Source organism: Struthio camelus, chromosome 2, assembly GCF_040807025.1.
Source record: "Struthio camelus isolate bStrCam1 chromosome 2, bStrCam1.hap1, whole genome shotgun sequence".
In the NCBI taxonomy this organism is placed as follows: domain Eukaryota; kingdom Metazoa; phylum Chordata; class Aves; order Struthioniformes; family Struthionidae; genus Struthio; species Struthio camelus.
The window spans coordinates 122,417,508-122,436,544 of record NC_090943.1 but is presented as its reverse complement, the minus strand read 5'-3'; the positions used below and the strand labels follow the sequence as shown (position 1 = coordinate 122,436,544).

The 19,037-nt window shown below is 39.3% G+C and overlaps 1 protein-coding gene across 2 annotated transcripts in view; it reads right to left on the bottom strand.

The window, feature by feature from the left end:
- TAF4B (TATA-box binding protein associated factor 4b) overlaps nt 1-19,037 on the bottom strand; it is a 97,680-nt gene that overhangs the window by 19,142 nt on the left and 59,501 nt on the right. Inside the window, exons 14-15 of one of the 2 annotated variants that reach the window (XM_068932409.1) lie at nt 15,870-15,983; nt 2,932-4,847 (exon numbers count right to left, since the gene is read on the bottom strand). In XM_068932409.1, the coding sequence (XP_068788510.1) occupies nt 4,680-4,847; nt 15,870-15,983 (282 nt within the window). In that variant the 3' untranslated portion in view covers nt 2,932-4,679. Of the gene's footprint in view, nt 1-2,931; nt 4,848-15,869; nt 15,984-19,037 lie in introns of those variants that run through there. The other variant, XM_068932410.1, reaches the window with a different exon arrangement.

The following is a 19,037-nucleotide window of genomic DNA, read 5'->3' as shown; positions in this document are numbered from 1 at the left end:
GGGCTGCAGGTCCTGACACAGCCCAAAATCCAACTGGGACATAGCTGAACCCTTTCATACTTCTAAGACAGAAGCAAACTGAAGAGGAGATTCTTCAAAGAGCTCCAGGACTGTGAGACAGGAGTTGGTGAAGAGACCGGCTTTGATACGGTCTCAGGCAGGAATTTCAGGTGGGCCGAAAGATACTTGTCAGGGAAACATCTTTCAAAAGGTGAGAAGTGTTTACGGCTCCAAGGATCTTGTAGAAAACCATCAACCACAGAAGAACCTAATGGTACAAGTCTTGACCACCACGTTTTCTGTGAGAACCTGTTCGCTACAAAGAAAGTAGCGGTCTGAAGGTTGATGTGAACTAATCTGTACAATCGTCTCCTTTAACTTCAGAATAGTCATGGAACTTTCAAGGCAAGGATGAAGATCCTCCTTTTCCTCCTTCCTTCACTCTAAAAAGCCCTTCAAAAGAAGGCTGCCTGTAGGCAACCTGTCAGCTATGAAGCAGAAGATCCTAGGAAGGGACTGGATAGCAAAGCTAGCAACTAACATGCTGAAATAGCTATAGATGGCAGGCAAAGAGCGATCAGTTTGTGTCTATAGTAAAAGAGAAAAGGCAGTAGGAGCAGGGACTGATGCATCTGGAAGGAAGAGACTAGGTTTCCTGCTTATGCCTTCAAAATGCTAATTACAAAGCCAAAAGAGATAAGTTTGCCTAGGCTGCAAAGGCCTGCACCAAGTGAAACACTGGTGTTTTGGTTTGTGCCCTTCCTACCAGATGGAGGCAAGACAAACCACTGATGCATGGCAATAAGCCCAGTGCCAAAGGTGTCAAGATGGAGAGCTCAGATGTGCCGAGGTTTCTGGTCCTTGTACTAGGTTTGCACTCCAAAAAGGAGGAAAGCCTTCACTGCAGATCTGAGTTATCTCCAGAGCTACAGGCTCCAGCCAAGACTTTGGATAACAACCACCGGCTCAGCTCCTAAATGATGGGCAGACATTACATGTTACATGTAGAAGGATGCACATGTAGCACATCAGGCTTCAGAAACCCAGCAGCCTGCATTTGAAAAGTTGCTAAGAGCAAGCCCATTTCATGAAGTCCAAACACCTGGACAGTCTGACCCCTAGGACACCCTCATTTACACTGGTCTATCTTAACCCCAGTAACTGTAAGAGAAGAGGAAAGCAAAGAACAGGACAAACACATGAACCTGAAGAGCAGCTGACTTTTTTTTTTTCCAAGCAAAGTGCACTTGCATGGCAAGACACAGGTGTTTACAAGAGCAGGCCTAGAACAACTCGATGCAAACAAAAGCCTTAAGCTAATTGTGTCAAAGTGTCCGAGCAAGTACAATGGCTTTGAGGAACCATATTGCAAGGTCTCAAGGGCCCCAGCTGCCTTCCTTATTAAACCTACACAAAACCTGCAGGGTGTGTTAGTGCACTTCAGCTAACATCTTTTCCAGGGACAGGGAAAAGCTGGAGTCACAGATAGTGCAAAGGGCGGCAGATGGATTCAGTGATAAGGCTCAAAAATGGCACTAAAGGGAAAAAGCATGAGGAGAGGCAGAAAGTGTACAAGACCCCTTTTGTCACCATATAACTTAATAAAAAAAACAAAAGAAAAGAAACAGCATAACACTATGTTGCTAAAATGGCAGGAGTCAAGACCCAGCAAAAACACTTTGTCCCACCTGCAACCATATGCTCTTAAGACAGCACTAAGATGTCATGGATAGTTCCATGGACAGCACCGGACTCACGGACCATCTGGAGAACAACAAAGAGCACCTGCAGTAAGGTTTGAGACCCCTCGAAGCATCAGGGACATAGGGACTCAGCAGCAGAGCCATCTAAGGTTGAGAAAAGCTTAAGACTAAAAGGTACAGCAGCATGATGGCAGGAATTCTCTTCATAACCTGATGATAGGATTTTCAGTATTCACATAAAGAGTAGTCCACCTTTCCATAACAAGTAGTAAGCCCAAGAAAAAGATGGGGAAGGTATGCATGGTCATCTCTCCTTTAACTCCTGGTCTGGATGAGCAAAGCTCAAGTATCTCCTAAGCACCATTTCCAAGGACAAGTTGTTGTTCTCAGAATCCTACAACACGGAGCTGGAATGAGAGGCAGGCTGAACCTTTGGGAAGGACACAAGTATTTATAGCTTCTGCGTCAAGGCCTTGACTTCCCCTATCTGAAATTCCGCTCAAACAGTTCAATTCAGCTCCTTACAGGCCCAGGCGTTTTTTTTTTTTTTGTTGCTGTTTTTGTTTTGTTTTGTTTTTGTTTTGTTTTTTGAGTACAGCTAGGAAAAGAGACTACTTGCTTTGGCAACAGTAATAAAAGCATGCAATCTGTATGGTAGGCAAGTCAAAAACATTTCAAGCATCTGTCCTACATAATTGATCAATAGATATTCTTTACATTAAGAGTAATCTTCTCTAATATCTTTCATCTTTAAACCAATGAGATATTAAAAAGTCAAAGAGGTAGGCTGGTATGCAGATGCTCATCTTGGTTCTCCAAGCTGTGTTTAATTAACTCAGGGTTGCTTTAAAAATAATTTAGGACAATGCTTCCACTGCACCTTGTGGAAGTTTGAAGAAACTTTCTGTGTTTTTACTTCACCGAAAACATGCAAAGTGCTTACCTCTGCTCAGATGTTAAAAATAGCCTTTGTATTGAAGCACTGGCAGTTAGACAAGTGAAAGTATTTAGTTTTTTTTTTTTTTTAAGCAAGTCTTTGCACTGTCACCTAGTTTTGTTTAAAAGCCTTAATAGATGGAAGTTAATCATTAATATTTCAAGTTCAACAACTGTGCCAATTTACTGTGATGGGCAGATAAGCCAGGGGTCTCATTAAGAAACACACCATTAGTCATGATGATGCCAATTTCAGATGCTACATTTCTCACATTAAGAAACAGACAAAATTACCAATTTACTATTTTTAATAAAATAATTGCTTTAATGCAGTATTTAAAATAATTTTAAACATCTGATCAATAAGATACAGTACACAAATATGGAAAATGCTACACTTTACATAAAAAGTAAAGCTTAAGCATTTAATTATACAAAACAATTTTGCCTGATGCCATCAATATCTTGCAAACTATAGCTTAGTCAAAGTACTGCTTTTCATATATATATATATATATATGTGTGCTATATATACATATATAAATAATTTACAGCATTCATTTACTAGATTTGCTTACTACTGTTTCAACAGAAAAAACATAACCGATTCAAAACTTACTGAATTTAGTAAGTATCTGCAGTGGTTCCAGTGGTGGAGGGCATGTTTGAATTATCGTTTCAAGTTTTAAAGTAGCATGCCAGATAACCATAGGAAGCTTGTTCCTTAATCAAAAAAAAAAAAAATTAGCAGGAAGCCATTCAAAACAGTCAGTGCCTTTTCCCACTGGTCCTGTCAACAGCCATGCTATACAGCACTGTGTCATGGGAGGCAAAGTGTTTGGAGGCTGGGGAAAGGGAAGTGACCAGGAGTTTTTTCCTCCTCCAAGTCAGTCTTTACCAGCAGAGCAGAAAATCTTTAAGTCTATTTTAGGAGTTTTAAGAACCTGGAGCCGTCCTCCTCATTGAATGGAAACCAGGCAACTGGCTAAACTAATTAGCTTCTATTTAAGAAGTTCCCCTGTTATACCATATTAAGGTATTATGAACATTAAGATGACAAATCAGTATTTTCAAAACAGTGAACGCGCTGTGCTTCGCAAACACTACTTTTTTCCAGCTGTAAAGTTTTAGAATATTTAATGTATTAAGTTTTCCTTTTTCTGCAGTCAGCACAGGTTTCTTTTGTTCATTTCTTTAAAACATGTGTTGGAGTTCATTGCTATTTTTGATATCCACATAAGGGAAAAAACATGAGATTTGTTTCTTCAGTTTATCCTCCCTTTTTAGGCTCTTCTACTCCCTGTGTTCAAGTTTAGTAACTCCAGATTTTCTCAAACATGGAAGTGTGCCACTACATGCAACTACACTGTTTGATATACGTTAATCACAGGAATTACCCATTTGTGCACCTTCTCTCAGTTGCTTTCTCAAAGGAGAGGGGGAGGGCAGTTGAGGTGAGGTGGGAGAGGGAAAACATGTCTCCTCACTTTGCTTGCTACTTTGCTCTCCACAAACTAGCATTCAGTAGTAATCCTAAACCCAGAAAATTTAAGGAGATGCAGAGTCAGATAGGCAATATATTAGCATGTTGACTGACTGCTGGTTCACAATTAAATACAGCTGTCATGCTATGCAGTGCCTTTAAAGTGTTAATTTGTTTCCCTAAATAAGGTTGGATTAGAAGGCGGCACTACACATAGAACAGATGTTGCAGGCTCTGGAGTACCGAAGCAAGTGACATACATAAACTAGGTACACATCTCAAGCCCTCAGAGCCTGCAAGACAGTTAAATGCATGCAGGTAGTCAGGTGCTTGTGTGTGCAGCTCAATGTTTTCACTGGTTTACAGACTGGTTTAAGCCAAATATTATTAAAAACCCTACAGGTGATAAGTTAGGTATTTAATAAAAATGTTTATCTGTAAACAAGAGTTATCCTTACAACGGATCATTTTCCAGAAATTGGAAATTCAAGACAGTGCAACAATGCTTCAGTGTTTTCTTTGGCAGTAGACAGCAAAGTTGAAATGTAAAACTAAAATCACTTCAAAAGAGCACGGTACAAGGCTAGAGAATGCTTCATCTCCCTTTCTTGTTCCATGCAGAATATCAAGTCCCTGAGACAGACACGGGTTATTCTTGGACGAAGCAACTGTTTTGTAAGGCTAAAACCCGATGATCCAGGAGTGATTCCATTGCCATTCAAACCCTAAAGGGAGAGCAGTGAGAGGAAAAAAAAATTATATTTTATGTCAATTTAAGTTTTTAATCAAACTCATTGTATTGTACTGCCTGCTTGTACATAACTAGCCTGCTGATGTTCAGCTTTAGATATAGTACAAACCAGCAATCTAGAATTCCATGTACATTAGATACTTTCAAAGAAAAAGCAAACACCTGCCAGTTAAGTAGTTTACTTCAGTCAAAGGAATGAAGAAAATTTTATGTTAAAAAATGTCTATTTCTAACCATATTATGGTATGATAAATAACTGCAGTTTCACTGAAGCCATACTATGTAAATACTTGTCCAGGAAAATGACAGGCTAAGTGTGAAGAAGGTACTACCACAGTTTCTGTGCAGAGGACCAGATTGTGCAAGGCTTACTCCCATTTGTAAACACCTCAGCTTCAGATGATCACATCTCTTCTTGAGGAAAACTGTCACTGAGAACAGGCTCTAGCCTTAAAACATGGCCAGAAGAAACTGCACTCTTGCTCCGGTCATCATTTGTGACTTGTCCTTTTTATGGGAGCAAATACACAAAGTCAGAGCATCTGTGTGTTCAGAACATTGTATTTAAGCCTATCCATCTCAGTCAGCTGTGTTGCTTGGTTATGAAAGCACAATTGGTGGGGAGATGATGATATTTAGTAGTTATACATTCAGGCTATTGGAATGAGCAACCCCCACGCATTCCAAAAATGCCCCAAGATTTATTATTAGGGGTGGGGAGGAGGAAGATTATCATGAGCTTCACAATAGACTGGCTACTTATCTTGGAGCCAATCTATGCTACACAGCCAGTCTCTTATCACTACTAGAGGGTTCTTAGTAATGAATGCAATTTGTACAAATACGAGTGCTCAGTCTCTGTAACTTCAGTAAGGCAATGCCTGCCAGCATCAACACCACTTGGAGATGGTGTTGCTTGGATGCTGTGTTAACTATATCAATTCTTGCCCTTACACTCTCTGCAAGACTTCAGCAAAATGACTTTGCCCACTTTGCTTAGAGAAATCCAGTTAAACCCATATATTAGAAACAAATACCAGTGCTGGACAATGTATAGCAGTGAGTACTACTGTTGTTAGGAAGGAAGCACTAAAATTCATTTAAAAAAAAAAAAAAGACTCACCAGACAGCACACTAGCCACAGAAAAGCCAAGGCATATAGTAAGAAATATGGCTTCCATTTTTGCTAGCAGCATGCAGGGTATTCAGCATCATTTCATTTGCTTTACAGTCAATACTATTAAACACTATGAAATGCCATCATTTGAAACTTTCAGTTTGTTAAATGGCTTGGAACAAATGTGTGTGTGGGGAAGACTGCTGGCCACATAACACAGAGGGCACTGCTGTCCTGGTAAGACACAAAAGGGTCACAGTTCAAGTTTGTCATATGACAACCCTGAAGGATCCATGGAAAAGATAGCTCTGCAATGCAGCTGCCAGCACAGGGTTGAAAAGGAGGTCAATCCAACAGGATGCAGCAGAAGGCCTGAGGCAGTGTTATAAATGAAACAAACCCCAAGGGTTTTCAGTAACCCAACAGCAACGTCCTTTATAATTCAAAGAACTTTATAGAGGTGAAAGTATTTTCTCTCTAAATAGTCATTAGACGAGAAGTCTTACCTTTAAAAAAAACACGCACAAAAACTGTCTTGTTCACTCCCTCACAAAAATCAGGCAGACATCACAAATCCCTGAGCCTGCTTTGGAAGCTAATCAGAGCTGCAAGACATTACAACAAAGCAGAAGCTTCAAGCTGCCTGTGTGTGAGAGAGTTATAGATTTGCTTAGTCCTAAATTCTTACTTGTCATGCCTAGTGCAAAGACACAGAATGATGTTATACTGTAAAGACCATTGCCAAGGCCAAAACTTATACTGAACTTCTGTTCGCTAAGTCATATTTTAAGTTTCACACAGCACCACCCAGGTGTATCAAAGCTACCGAAGAATCGCTGAAACGTAGCGCTCAACTAGCTACTGAGCATACCTAAACCAACAGCCACTATCACATCCAAGCTGAAAGAAAAGGTCCTCTCACAGTGTAAGATGGTTTAAAATGAAAAAAGCCTCTCTAGTCAAGAAGCTAGGTCATTCTGGTCCAGACTGGGACCACAGAACAAACTTTATCTGGTTGGGGAAACTTATGCAACACCATATGCCAGGTTGCATAAAGCCTCCTGCATGTACGTCAGAACAAAGTTTATATCGGGATTAGAAATAACTCCTTTTTACCTCTGCTCCCTACAGTTGCATCAAAGCATTAGTCTTTTACGGTTTTGTTTTGGACTTCCTAACAAACAGTGGAGGGAGATATAATACCTGCCTTCTTTTTAATAAGAGACTTAAGGAACTAAGAGTATTTTGACATTCCTGAGCCATCTGTGCCTCAGAACGCGCCATCGCATATGTGCCTCTGTCAATATGCAAGTTCTAAGCTAAAGAGTGCCCAACTCGGAGCTCAGCAGAGCTCAGAGGGACACAAGGAACACTTTAGGGGAGAGTCGTCCTGTCTTCAGTTCTCAGACGCCTCCTCTTGAGCAATTTCCTGTTGGTCAGCAGGAACATTTTGTCTAGCTCTAGGCAATAGTCAGCAGTTCTCTCCTTTCCATCTCAAGTACACCTTCCTGCACCAAAGCTCCTCCACTCTGCTTTTCTGACCGTACTCAGTACCTGGTAAGAATAACACCAGCCCGCTAACACCTGCCTATGCCTTGCTCCCAGACATATCTATTATGTTCCCTCTACAGGGCCAGCAAAGACTTGTCTTGCTATTTTGGAGGATTCTTCACCATCACAAAACCTTCAGTCTATCCTAAGATAGCTGAGTGATCCTCTTCCAAAGGAAACTGAAGAGCGCCTCTTTTCAGCCAGGTCACAACTAAAAAGATAAAGGAATACACCCTTATTTAACAAATTATAGCAAAGCATACTAAGCTGCACCCACCTTTTGTTATAAGCAAGAATAAGCTACAAGCAAGAATAATTAGCTATCAAACAAGCAGCTTTCTTTTGTTTTTTGAGAAAAATCCCTTTTCTCCTCCACAGGGGAGGTGGAAAGTCAGTCAGCCCAAGGAGTTACTGCCTTTCACTGAATTCCTCTGCAACAAGGACAGGGCCCAGCATCCCATTTTTATTCTAACACTAGGACTACACAATCACAGACACAGCACGAGAGGGATACCCACCAGCTGACCTAGGTATCAACAGCAGTAGAGCCAGCAGCAAGTTTCAGTATCGCTTACAGACCCATCTGTAAGACCAGGTGAAGCACTGTGGCAACTAGGCTCTGCACCACTGGAAACTACCCTTCACAGTACCCAGGCTAGGCAGCTTAAGACTAGCAGCATGAGGATACATGAGCTACGATCATGCTTTTGGCGTTATCTTTGGCATCAAAGCAAGTCAGCAGCTCTGTCAAAGCAAAAACTCTGTCTCTCTTTCTTGATCCTCAGTGCCTTTTACATATTCCTGAAAAAAATTAGGAACTCTCACTATACTGATTTTTGGCAACAGACCATACTGTGGGACTCTAGCATCAGTCCCATGTCTGTTTTGCCGCTAGTGTTGGGAGGTTGTTTCCTAAACCTGTCTTTGAAGATCTTAAGAGCTCTCTCCAGTGGCTGGACTAAGAATTAAATACTGATTCTCTCACAAAAGGCAAGAGGGAAGAACCTGATACAAGAGAAAGTTCTCACAAAATTAAGTTAGTAAGCCCGGCATTATAAGACTTTTCCTTTACCTGAACCACCACTATAGTCTTATTTCTAGTCTCCAAGGTATTTGGAGTACACAATCTAGGAGTTAAGTACTGACAAGAATACCAAAATTGCTCAGGGTTATTACATAGGACTCAATACAAAGCTCACTGAGGCCTGCAGAAGCCTTCCTTCCCACAAGTTTGGATCAGGCCTCCAGTGACTTACCCCTGGCAAAATATATATTCCCTTCTCAAATTCAATGGCTTTGCACCAATTACCTTTAAAATATTCAGCTTCTAATTCTATTTTCTGTGGAGCACTTTAAAGGACTAAACTGTTCAATCAAATGCAATAAGTAGAGTCAAGAGTTCTCACTTTAATTTTTGGTGTAGCATAAATACTTCCAAGTCTCAGAGCTAAGATCCCAAGAGACAAATCACTGCAGCTCTGCTGTGTATTATAAAAATATCACCAAAAAAAGGAAGTCAAGTCATGAGAGAGTTTTCAATGACATTTCAAAACGCTGGAAAACAACAACTGTTTGCAGTAGAGACTTTGTCAGAAGGCAGTAAGAACACCTAGTAAATCAGAGCAGATACTCAAAGTCAGGTTCAACTCCCAGCTCTGTCACCCATGGCCTCATGTCTATGATACCTAATGTATGCTGTACACTGGTTTCCCAGCTGTAATTTGTAGAAGGTTGTCTGGTAAGAGAAAAAAAAAGTAAAAATCCATTAATGCATTGTGAAGTGCTCATATACTTTCCTGGATCTTATCTGGCAGCAAGGGGAATGAAAGATATCCTGCCAGAATAGTGAAAATTGTGCTTATATGAAGAAATAAGTGCATAATTTAGCCCAGAGAAAACAAAGTGAAAGAAGTTGATATTACCTTGGTGACAAGCCAGACTTGTGATGCTGCCTATTCCAACAAGCCTCAGTCTGTTAAAAATACTCCCACATTCATAGTACTAAAATACTACATTACTCAGAATGTTTATATAAATGATTCTTTTTTTAAAGAAAGCTTGCCCTCCACTTTTTTTTTTTTAATCTGTTGTAGACCTTTAGGATAGATCACATTGATGTCTGAAAGGCTTAGATCTCTATTTCCAGACTATTTCTCAGGCAGCTGAAAAATAAACATGTATATTCATGATGTTATCTGGAGTCTACAAAGATGCCTCACTAAGCTGTCGAATATATAATAATGTTATTCAACTACACATTTTTCCTCAGATTTCATTGCAACATTCCTACAAGTCCTTTCAAATATAAGCAACATGTTTTACATAGTGAAACAAATTACTGCAAATATAATGTCAGTTTACTCACTATTATGCTCAAGATACATATACGCATGTCACTTTGTATGGCTACATCAGATGCTTAATCTGTACCTGGAGGTAACAAGCACTATACAAATATGTCATGTTAGTTAACAGACAATTATTAAACTGAAATTTTCTGGCTCTTTGCCACATCATTTTAAGCAATGTATTGTCAACTAAATTATAAATCTCTTGACCCTTCTCATGTCATCAACATTTGTGTGTTACCAATATGTTCAGCCTAAAGCTACAGTGCAATTAGTCATTTAAATTGCAGATATCTTTCACACATAAGATGAATTAAGTTCATCTCTAGTGCAGAGAAAGCATGATATGGGCCAATGAACTGTGTATCTGAAGCGTATGAATGGCAGTCTAGAATATTTTAGCCTATTTATGTGGAAAAAATTCACATCAAGAGTACGGCCTAGACTGACAGCAGCCAGGAAATTCAGTGCTGAAACAAACTGTCTGTAGCTGACAGTATGTGCGTAGGTCTTGCAACAGATAAAAATGCTGAAGCCATCTTCTATAATTACAGCACACTTTTAGCTTCCCTTTCCCCCAAAGGTATGACTACCCTATAAATTCTTCAGTTGTCCATGGTCCATTTAAAGTGGTTGCTTTCAAATTCATTTTCTGCCTCTACTTCTGGTAAAGTATTTAAAAAAAATACTTTACTATACTACCATGCACCAATGAACATCAGCAAGCAGCAGGCAGGCGAATCAGCTGGAAGCCTCTCTGCATTCCCCAGACATGTGTGTGGCAACAAACCTATTGTCATTCTTAGTAGAGTTAAGTTCAATTCAGGTTTAGACACAGCCACATCCTTAACATCAATACTGAAGCTGATGAATTTATGCTAGTGTGCTCTCACATAGAAATATTCTTTAGAACAGATTATGGTCAAAAAGGTGCCAATAACTTCTACAGCTACCATTTAAAAGAGCATAAATCCACATACCTCTTATTTGCCACACATCCCTCCCTCAAATACCAAAAAGTCAAAGCTATTTGATTGGCACACAGGAGCAAATAGAACGTCTCTTCCCTGAATCTCAAACTGTGGTTTTCTTCTTTCACTTAGCAGGAAAGGACTTCTTGCTCAGAGGTTCAGCTCTTCTTAAGTTAGCCTGAAAAGCACTCCTGAAGGTTTAACATGCAGCATATACAACATGTTTGATCAACATGCATATTGGCATCCTAAGCTGTAAAGAAGGCTGCCATTGAGGCCTGCTGTCAAAGACCAGATACTGCAGAGACCTCGCCCTGAAAGGGAAGGAGAAGACATGCTAATTTTCTCCACCTACAATCAGTATTAAAATGCAACTGACCAGTGCAGAAAACAAGATATTTCTCCCATTTCCTCTTGCCAAAATACTTCCAGAAGGAAATACAAGCTTATTTGGGAAATGCGGTATTAGGTGTGCATCACTCTTCAAGTGTCACATCATTTTACACACAATGACCAGAGTTAGAAGTTTTACAGAAGAAAAAGTCTTTCAATAGCTACATGCTGACCTCAGGATACCAGCTACATCATTTACTTCTGCGGTAACTGCATAGTGTTTGGGACCACATAGACTGCAGAGCAGAGGGCAGCATCCCGAGAAGTGCTTTAGACAAGCCTTCCTCATTACTGCAACAGTGACTACAGCGACAGGAAAAGACAGCACATAAGATACAGCTGCCTGATGCATCTCTGGTTCTGACACCTCTCCTCAGCACAGCCACATTTACTTAAAAGATCAACACCACCAAGGGAACGTTTGTAAATTGATACTTTACAGCAGCTTACGCTTTCACAGCGGAGCCAGTCTGTGGGTGGCAAGACAAGATAACCTGCACTTACTAACATAGTGGCCATTCTTGGCTACAGAAAGAACAGACACATGCAAGATCTGGAAGAAGGATGTTTCCTCTTCAGTCTACTAAATCAGGCAAAAATTATGAAAAGATAGGAGTTTGACGGACTTAATGTGCATGGGTTAATGTGACCAACCTGAAAAAAGGCAAGTGAAAGATATGCCATCAACAACTCTTTGGGACCAAACTGCATTACTTCCAAACGGTTAATGTGTTATGACAAAGCCAGAAAACAGAGGAGAAAAAACACTCTCCAAAAAGATTACATAATTCAATTAAGTTTCCCTGTATAACTAACTAAAGTCTTCAGAAGTCAACGATAAAATTAAGATTTAGTTTCCTAATTCTACTTTCAAAATTGCAGGTAGACTTTCCTCCTCCCTTTTGTGTGACACTGCACAAATACACTGCTCTTAGTTTAAGACATCAGAAGAGTTGGGAAACAGAACACCTCTGGATAAGGGGAAAAAATTGAGGTACTCAGAAGGGTAGGTTGTTTCCTCACAGAAAAAAAGTGCTTTAAATCAACTTCAAGGGATTTCAAACTTAAGACTCCAGTTACAGTGAGAACTGGACAAAACCATTTCCATAATGTTTTTTTCATCAGAAGGAAAGCAAAACTTAACCAAAAATAATTCTTGACTGTTTCTCAGCATTGAAAACATCATCCTAGTAACCAGTAAGAACTACAAACCACAGGGCTTTCTTAAACTACACTTTCTGAACAATATTCAAACATTACATTGCAGTAAGGAGAAAAAGCAAAACTACCTCAACTAGTATTTCAAACAAGGGGGAAATAACTCCCAATATAGTATTTTTTTTTTCCCCTAGGCCTAGAGCATTAGTCTTACTTTTTCATTACGTGGTCTTCATGGATTTGTCCTTAGTGCTATTCAAGCGTAATGCATAAGGAGTAACCAGAGCAGGGTATAGCTCACCCCTTTTATATTGCTTTTAGGTCCAAGTTAGATGACAAACTCCTTTGGGCAGGAATCTTTCTTCATTTGTTACCTGCCACACAATGAGATGATGAGGCTGCGAGTAAGCAGGGTTCTACCTGTAGATCATATGCTTGTGCCACCACATCTGTAAATTCCCAGATTAAAATAACCCATAACAGATTTCTTTAAAAGATTGTTTCCTTAAAGAAACCAGAATTTCAGAGAACGAGAGGGTGCAACTATACAACAGTCGCCATGCAAGCATGCCAGGAAAAAGACTTTCCAAACAAGGTGCAAAAGCCACATGGCAGTGTGGAGGAAGTAGATACCTAGGTATGAAGAACCACTCCAATTAAACACTAACATTCATTTGTTGAGAAAGGAAAAGTAGTAGGTTATCAAAATGCTGTCCTCAGCCCTTCGTGCTTATTGCTGGATCCATTCCAACCCAGTCTGTTGAACTGCACTCTCCTAGTACCCATTAGATCTCAGTACCTAATGAAGGTAAATATATAATAAGTTAGCTCGAGGTTTTTTTTTTTTTCTTCAATACATTCAGTAACTGATCATTTCTCTCCTGCCTCTCCAAATACCATGGGGCTTCATTTTACATCAGTAATGGCTTAAAATATTTCCTTTTTAATTATAACAGTAGTAAGTGATAGAACAGCTGAATACAGCCATCTCTGTCCTAATACAGACTTCAGAGATACAAATTCGTACAAAAAAGCATTATCTAAAGCAAGTCAACGAAGTCTAAGTTAAGAAAAAAACTAGTGTAGTTATCAATGATTTCATTTAATACTATCAAAGGATAATTCATATTCAGGAATAATACCTTCCATCATACTTGTCTGCTAAGACACTAGGCTTAAAAAAAGTCACAGGAGTATTTATGCACTAGATGTACTCCTAGCCATTGCAGAGTCAGGAATTTCTGACATTTAAGATTACTTGAGAGTAAAGCTGTCTGTATTTGCAATTTGAAATGAGAAAGTATATCCTGCCTGTTTAAATTATTTTTAGACAGGTTGCCCAAAAAGATGATTTTAAAGATGCCCAAATGTGTATCAGCCTAAGGCCAGGTTGTACTTGCTTTCAGTTTCAAAGACCTTCTTTCATCTCTGAAGAATGGAATGTTGTTTACTGCTCAGAATGTTTTGCCATGTTATCACGAATGTATTACAAATGTTCTGCTTCTTGAAATACAGAATGTTTGTCAAAATCCCTTTTTCTCTACATGAGAAATCTTTAGTCTTCTATAAATCCCCTTTAGATATATTGGGACACTAAATGTCTAAGTCTAAACATCTTGCACAAGTTATTATCCTATATAATTTCACATAAATAAGTCCAGAGAATTGCTTTCTGGTCACATGGAACACTACGGAGCAGGCATTGGAATGCAAGATTGCATATGAGAAACAACAGTACTTTCACTGGCAGAATTGCCTTCACCTACTGCCCTTACAACCAAGTCCAGTAACACAACCTATAGGAATAGAAGAATTTTAAAATACAGCAGATAAACCTTAATGGCATTTCATTGTCGAATTTATGGTCAGTTTAGGCATGTCATGTCTCAGTTCTTCTAAAATAGCATATAAATAATGGATCACCACCATACAACACTGCTAACTGTCTCACTTTAGTACAATCCTGCAGAGCTTTTAGTAAAGTAGGCACATCCCAGACAATAATAACTGAGAAACACCTAACAGGCAGAATTGTTAAACATTCAGAAACAAGTCCAGCACTAACTATAAAACACCACTAGAAAGAACAGGAATAGTTACTCAATAAAAGCTCAGGGGAAGAGGAAAGGATGGAGAAAACTGTTCTTGTGCTAGACTCACTTTTTCAAGTTTTTCCAGTGGTATTTAAAAAAGTACCTACACCATCAGGTTCACGTGAAAGTGCATCAAAAAACTTCAAAGAAATGAAGAGTTGCTCTTCAAAAGCTTGGAGTACTGTTTTTGGAACTTGCTTAGATACAGATTCCTTTTCTCACTTGCTAAAAACTATGAGCATTCAAGGAGTTAATACCTCCATGTCAGAATGAAATCAGATAAACAAGCCTGTTTCATTTCCTTAGGGAGGTCTTCTGTCACAATCCAGGCTGAGAGAAAACCCACAGGTTAGATGCTACTGCTGTCTCAGGTTGCTAACACTTGTTGAGCTTTATATAACGTCTTTCCAGACTCCAGCGTTCAAAAACACTTAAGTATTTTCAACCTTCGTATCCACTTAAGCTTCCTCGGATAGACTTTCTACGACAGAACAACTAAAAAGCTTAATGATCAGACAACTTCACCACCATTTCCTCCAAGAGTTACGTTTCAGGCTTCTGTTCACTATCCGTGGGTCACAGGCCAACCACCCATTCATTCAAGCAATGTTGAGGCTCCATGAGAAAGAGTAGCAAAATAGACAGCTTGAATCACACCTGGCAACTCATTTCTCCCATCTCCAGCCAAGATGATAACCTCTAACAGAAGTAGGCTGTCAGTCTCCTTGGAAAGAACTTCTGCAACCTCAGAAGCTTCCCAGGTCCCTGAAATGGTTTAACTCCTGCACAACATCAAGAGATATGTTAAACTAACATCTGTTAAAAGCATCTTAAAGGTACTTTTAAAACAAAGGATAGGGCAAGAAAGGGAGACTTGATTCATTGCTGGAACGGAAACAGCATCTGAAGGATCTAGCTATTTTTGGTTTGCTAGCAGGGCAAGCTCATTGTATATTTGAAAGGAATCTGTGCCTTACACACTGAAAACAGCCTGCAGCCAAACCTAACTGTCACAGCCACTTGAAGAGCCATCCAAAACTGCTGAGTTCAACTGATGGACCACAACAACTAAGACTGCTGTGACAGTCTTCATTACTCTCCACTGCAGACCAAAGTTTCTCTGAACCATCACCTGATTCAGCCCTTTGCACAAAGCACTCTTATTCACAGTTCTTCCTATAACATCAATTAACATCCCCATTAAATTTACCAGAAGCAATCCTTTCAAACATCTAATACACGGACTGGTTTTCTTAAAGGCTGGTTATGTATTGTAAGTGAAATAATTCTCAATTCTCCTTACTGGATTATTTTCATCCTTGCCCGTATGAAGACGCAACAATGCCATGCAAGTCATTTCAGTACCTCCAGCCCAATGTTCGATGAATCCAAAGGTCTTTTCTTCCTCGGTCCAATGGCTGCCAAAGCTGTGAGGTTAGCTTCTCTCTGTTGCATTTGTGCTAACTCCAACTGTTGCATCTAATTTAAAAAGAAAATACTTATATTATGATATCAAGTATTCCAAAGGGCTTGTTTACTGTAGCTTCAGACAGTTTGTGATGCTTACTGAAACAACGTATTTGACAGCAACTTTTAACATCTTCCCGGACAGTTCTAATAGATTCCAATAATCAGTCATGCTTAGAGCCTTGAAATACCAATAGCCCTAGAGAGGCTATTGCATAAATAATACATTTTCTGGAAACCGCACTTGGTATCAACAGTCTCAATAGGAACCTCTCTGCTGGTACCTCAACTCTTGAGCTGTGACGCTACTGATTAGTAGAGAACGTCTGACTAGAGCTGGTGTAAATGGCTGCATTTAAGTTTAAGTTGCTTAGTTCTGCAAACTGAGCATATCCTTTACTCAATTTACAATCTTACAACTGCACAAGCAAGACATTCTACGTTTCTTCAAGCTATATCACCTGAACCTAGCACTCAGTATTACCATTCTGAAATATTTTATTATCCAAAGATTAGGATGTTGTCAGTTCACTGATACTCCTAGTTTTTTCCCCCCAGAACATATTTGAACTTTTTGAAGCAAATTAGCAACACTCCAAATGCTGCATATATTTATTTTCAGTTGCTCAATCCCAAAACTCTTCAACACAAAGAAACCCAGGCAGATGTTACCTCTCCAGGGATTAATTTAGCAAGTATGTGATTTGATTCAGCTTAAAAATAAAATAAGACAGCCAGCAAATCTCTTCAATGACATTTAAGAACCATCCAGCAGCAAGACAAGGCTCCCCTTTCTTTTAAAGGCTTGGGGATAGGGAATAGTCTCTAGAATACAGAAGAAAGGAGAAAATAAACCATAATCAAGAGAAATAAGGTTTATGTTATGTCTACATTTCAAGGGGAATACCATTTCATTCTGTGCAGTAAGTTTAGATGCCCGCTGCTCTGGAGCCCAATCAAGTCAAGTTTGCTGACAGACTTCCTAATTTAGACTGACCACCTTGCTAATGCAGCTCCACTTCTCTCAGATCAACCAACCAACCATCCCACAGAGCGCAGAGTGAAGACCTCCTCCCACTCTAGAAAAGGAGACCTTTCTTTTATCTAGGTTGAATTCGTCCTTAAGCACAAACTTCTGGGTTTGATGCTTCCTCCTTCCAACAATTTACAAAACCTCATTTTGAACTGGAATTCTTTACATAGGTTGGAGGAGCAGGGGAATACAGTCACATCACGACAGGAAAGTAAGTAGCTCTTCACTCCTCTCTTCCAATCATAAAAAGATTAAATTTCCTCATTCAGTGAGTACAGATGTTTCACTTACTACGCCTGCAATACACTATGCTCTTGCTTGCTTTTCTGCTCTTAGAAATCTTGTTTAAAGGGAAGAGAAATTCAGCTGGTAAAAACAACCAAGCTTGTACTACCTAAATGGCATTATTTCCCAATTTGGCATTACTCAGACTAGAATCCACAATGAAAAATGTAGGTTTCTTTTTTGCAAGTATGTTAATATTATTTGTTCTACTATTTCACTTCAGAAAGATAGAGTTGTTGATCTCTCAATAATGCTAGCAGCTTTACATGATGTATTGTAGAGAGGCTAGACTATTAAGAACAGTATTTCAGTAAGGGATTTCAAAAAAGGACATCCTTCCTTTTAAGATTCAGGTAACACGTGCACTAGAGATTTTTCAACACAAATCAGGGAATATGAAAGGCTGACATACACATGTTAACATTTTTTTTCCTTAGAAAAAAATACATCATTCAGTTAAGAAAATAACACTTTATGCCAGTCAGCTTTGATCAAACCATGTAGGCTTTTGTGGATAGAAACGTAGCAGTGCTTCTGCAACACTGGGTATGATCATTCACCTACGATACATGCTACTGTATTCTTGTCCATATGTTCAGTGTAAACATTTACACAATTTTATTCATCAGAATTACTCCAGTTCTGCATATTTAATACACCATCTCACTTTTTTTTTTCTCCTTTTCTTCAAGTATATGGTAATGTTTTCAAGAATATTTACAAAACTAAGGTTTTCTGTCCCTTAAAAACTCCATATAGATAAAAGTAGCAAATCATGGATCTCAAAGTAAGCCTAGTTTTAAAAAAAAAAAAGTAAAGCACCACACACCACAATTATACAAAGCACATATAGAATTATTCCCAATGCAGTCCTCAAAAGCCTCCACTACAGTTAGACTTCTCAAAATTCATGACAACTGATCATTTGGTAGTTGTCTCGAAACAACACTGAAATAAAAATTCCCTCTTTTTTGTAGAGCCGACGTCGACAGGATGCCACAGTAAAGACACAGGCATGAAATAACTACTGAGGTGGTTTATGGTTAGCATCAGTGTGGGGTGCAGGAGGATGCAGTAGGGTGAGAATGCTGTTTGGTGGAAACCAGGCATGCTGCTCTGGGCACGTAAAGTCTGTGTAGTGTCTGCGCACATTCACTCATTCGCCCTAGGAGATTCAAGCTGGCAAATCACACTGGAGACAATGACTCCCAGAAGTGAGCACTGCTGCTTGAGAGCAGTACTGATAGAAAAAACTACCAATGCAAAGGGCAAGATGACGCTTGGAAGGTATGAAGGAGATGCACTTTCTAGAAACAGAATTGATGCATTATGCAATTCCCAAAATGATGCTGGAAACGCATGCTGTGACTAACTTACATGTTTTTCCCAATAAAATTTTCCACCTCGAACAGTCAAAGAATTTTTCAGATAGGGCAAATCTGAACAGGGTTTCAGAGCAAAAAAAAAAACCAACAAAAAACACCACACACACACACCACATAGCCTCGTATTCCAGATACGCCTTGGATTTTTTGAGAACTTAAGATGAATTTAAATAACAGCCATAATGGACTGAACACATCCTCATTAAGAGATACGGGCAAGTGTCCAAATACATTACTGAAGCCAAAGTCTTTAAGAAGTTTTGTTCTAATAAAAGTGTGATATTAATTGTCCAGGCATTGCATGAGCAGTTTAAAGCAGAGGATTAGGAGAAGACAGAAAGATAACATCAAGGGACACCTGAG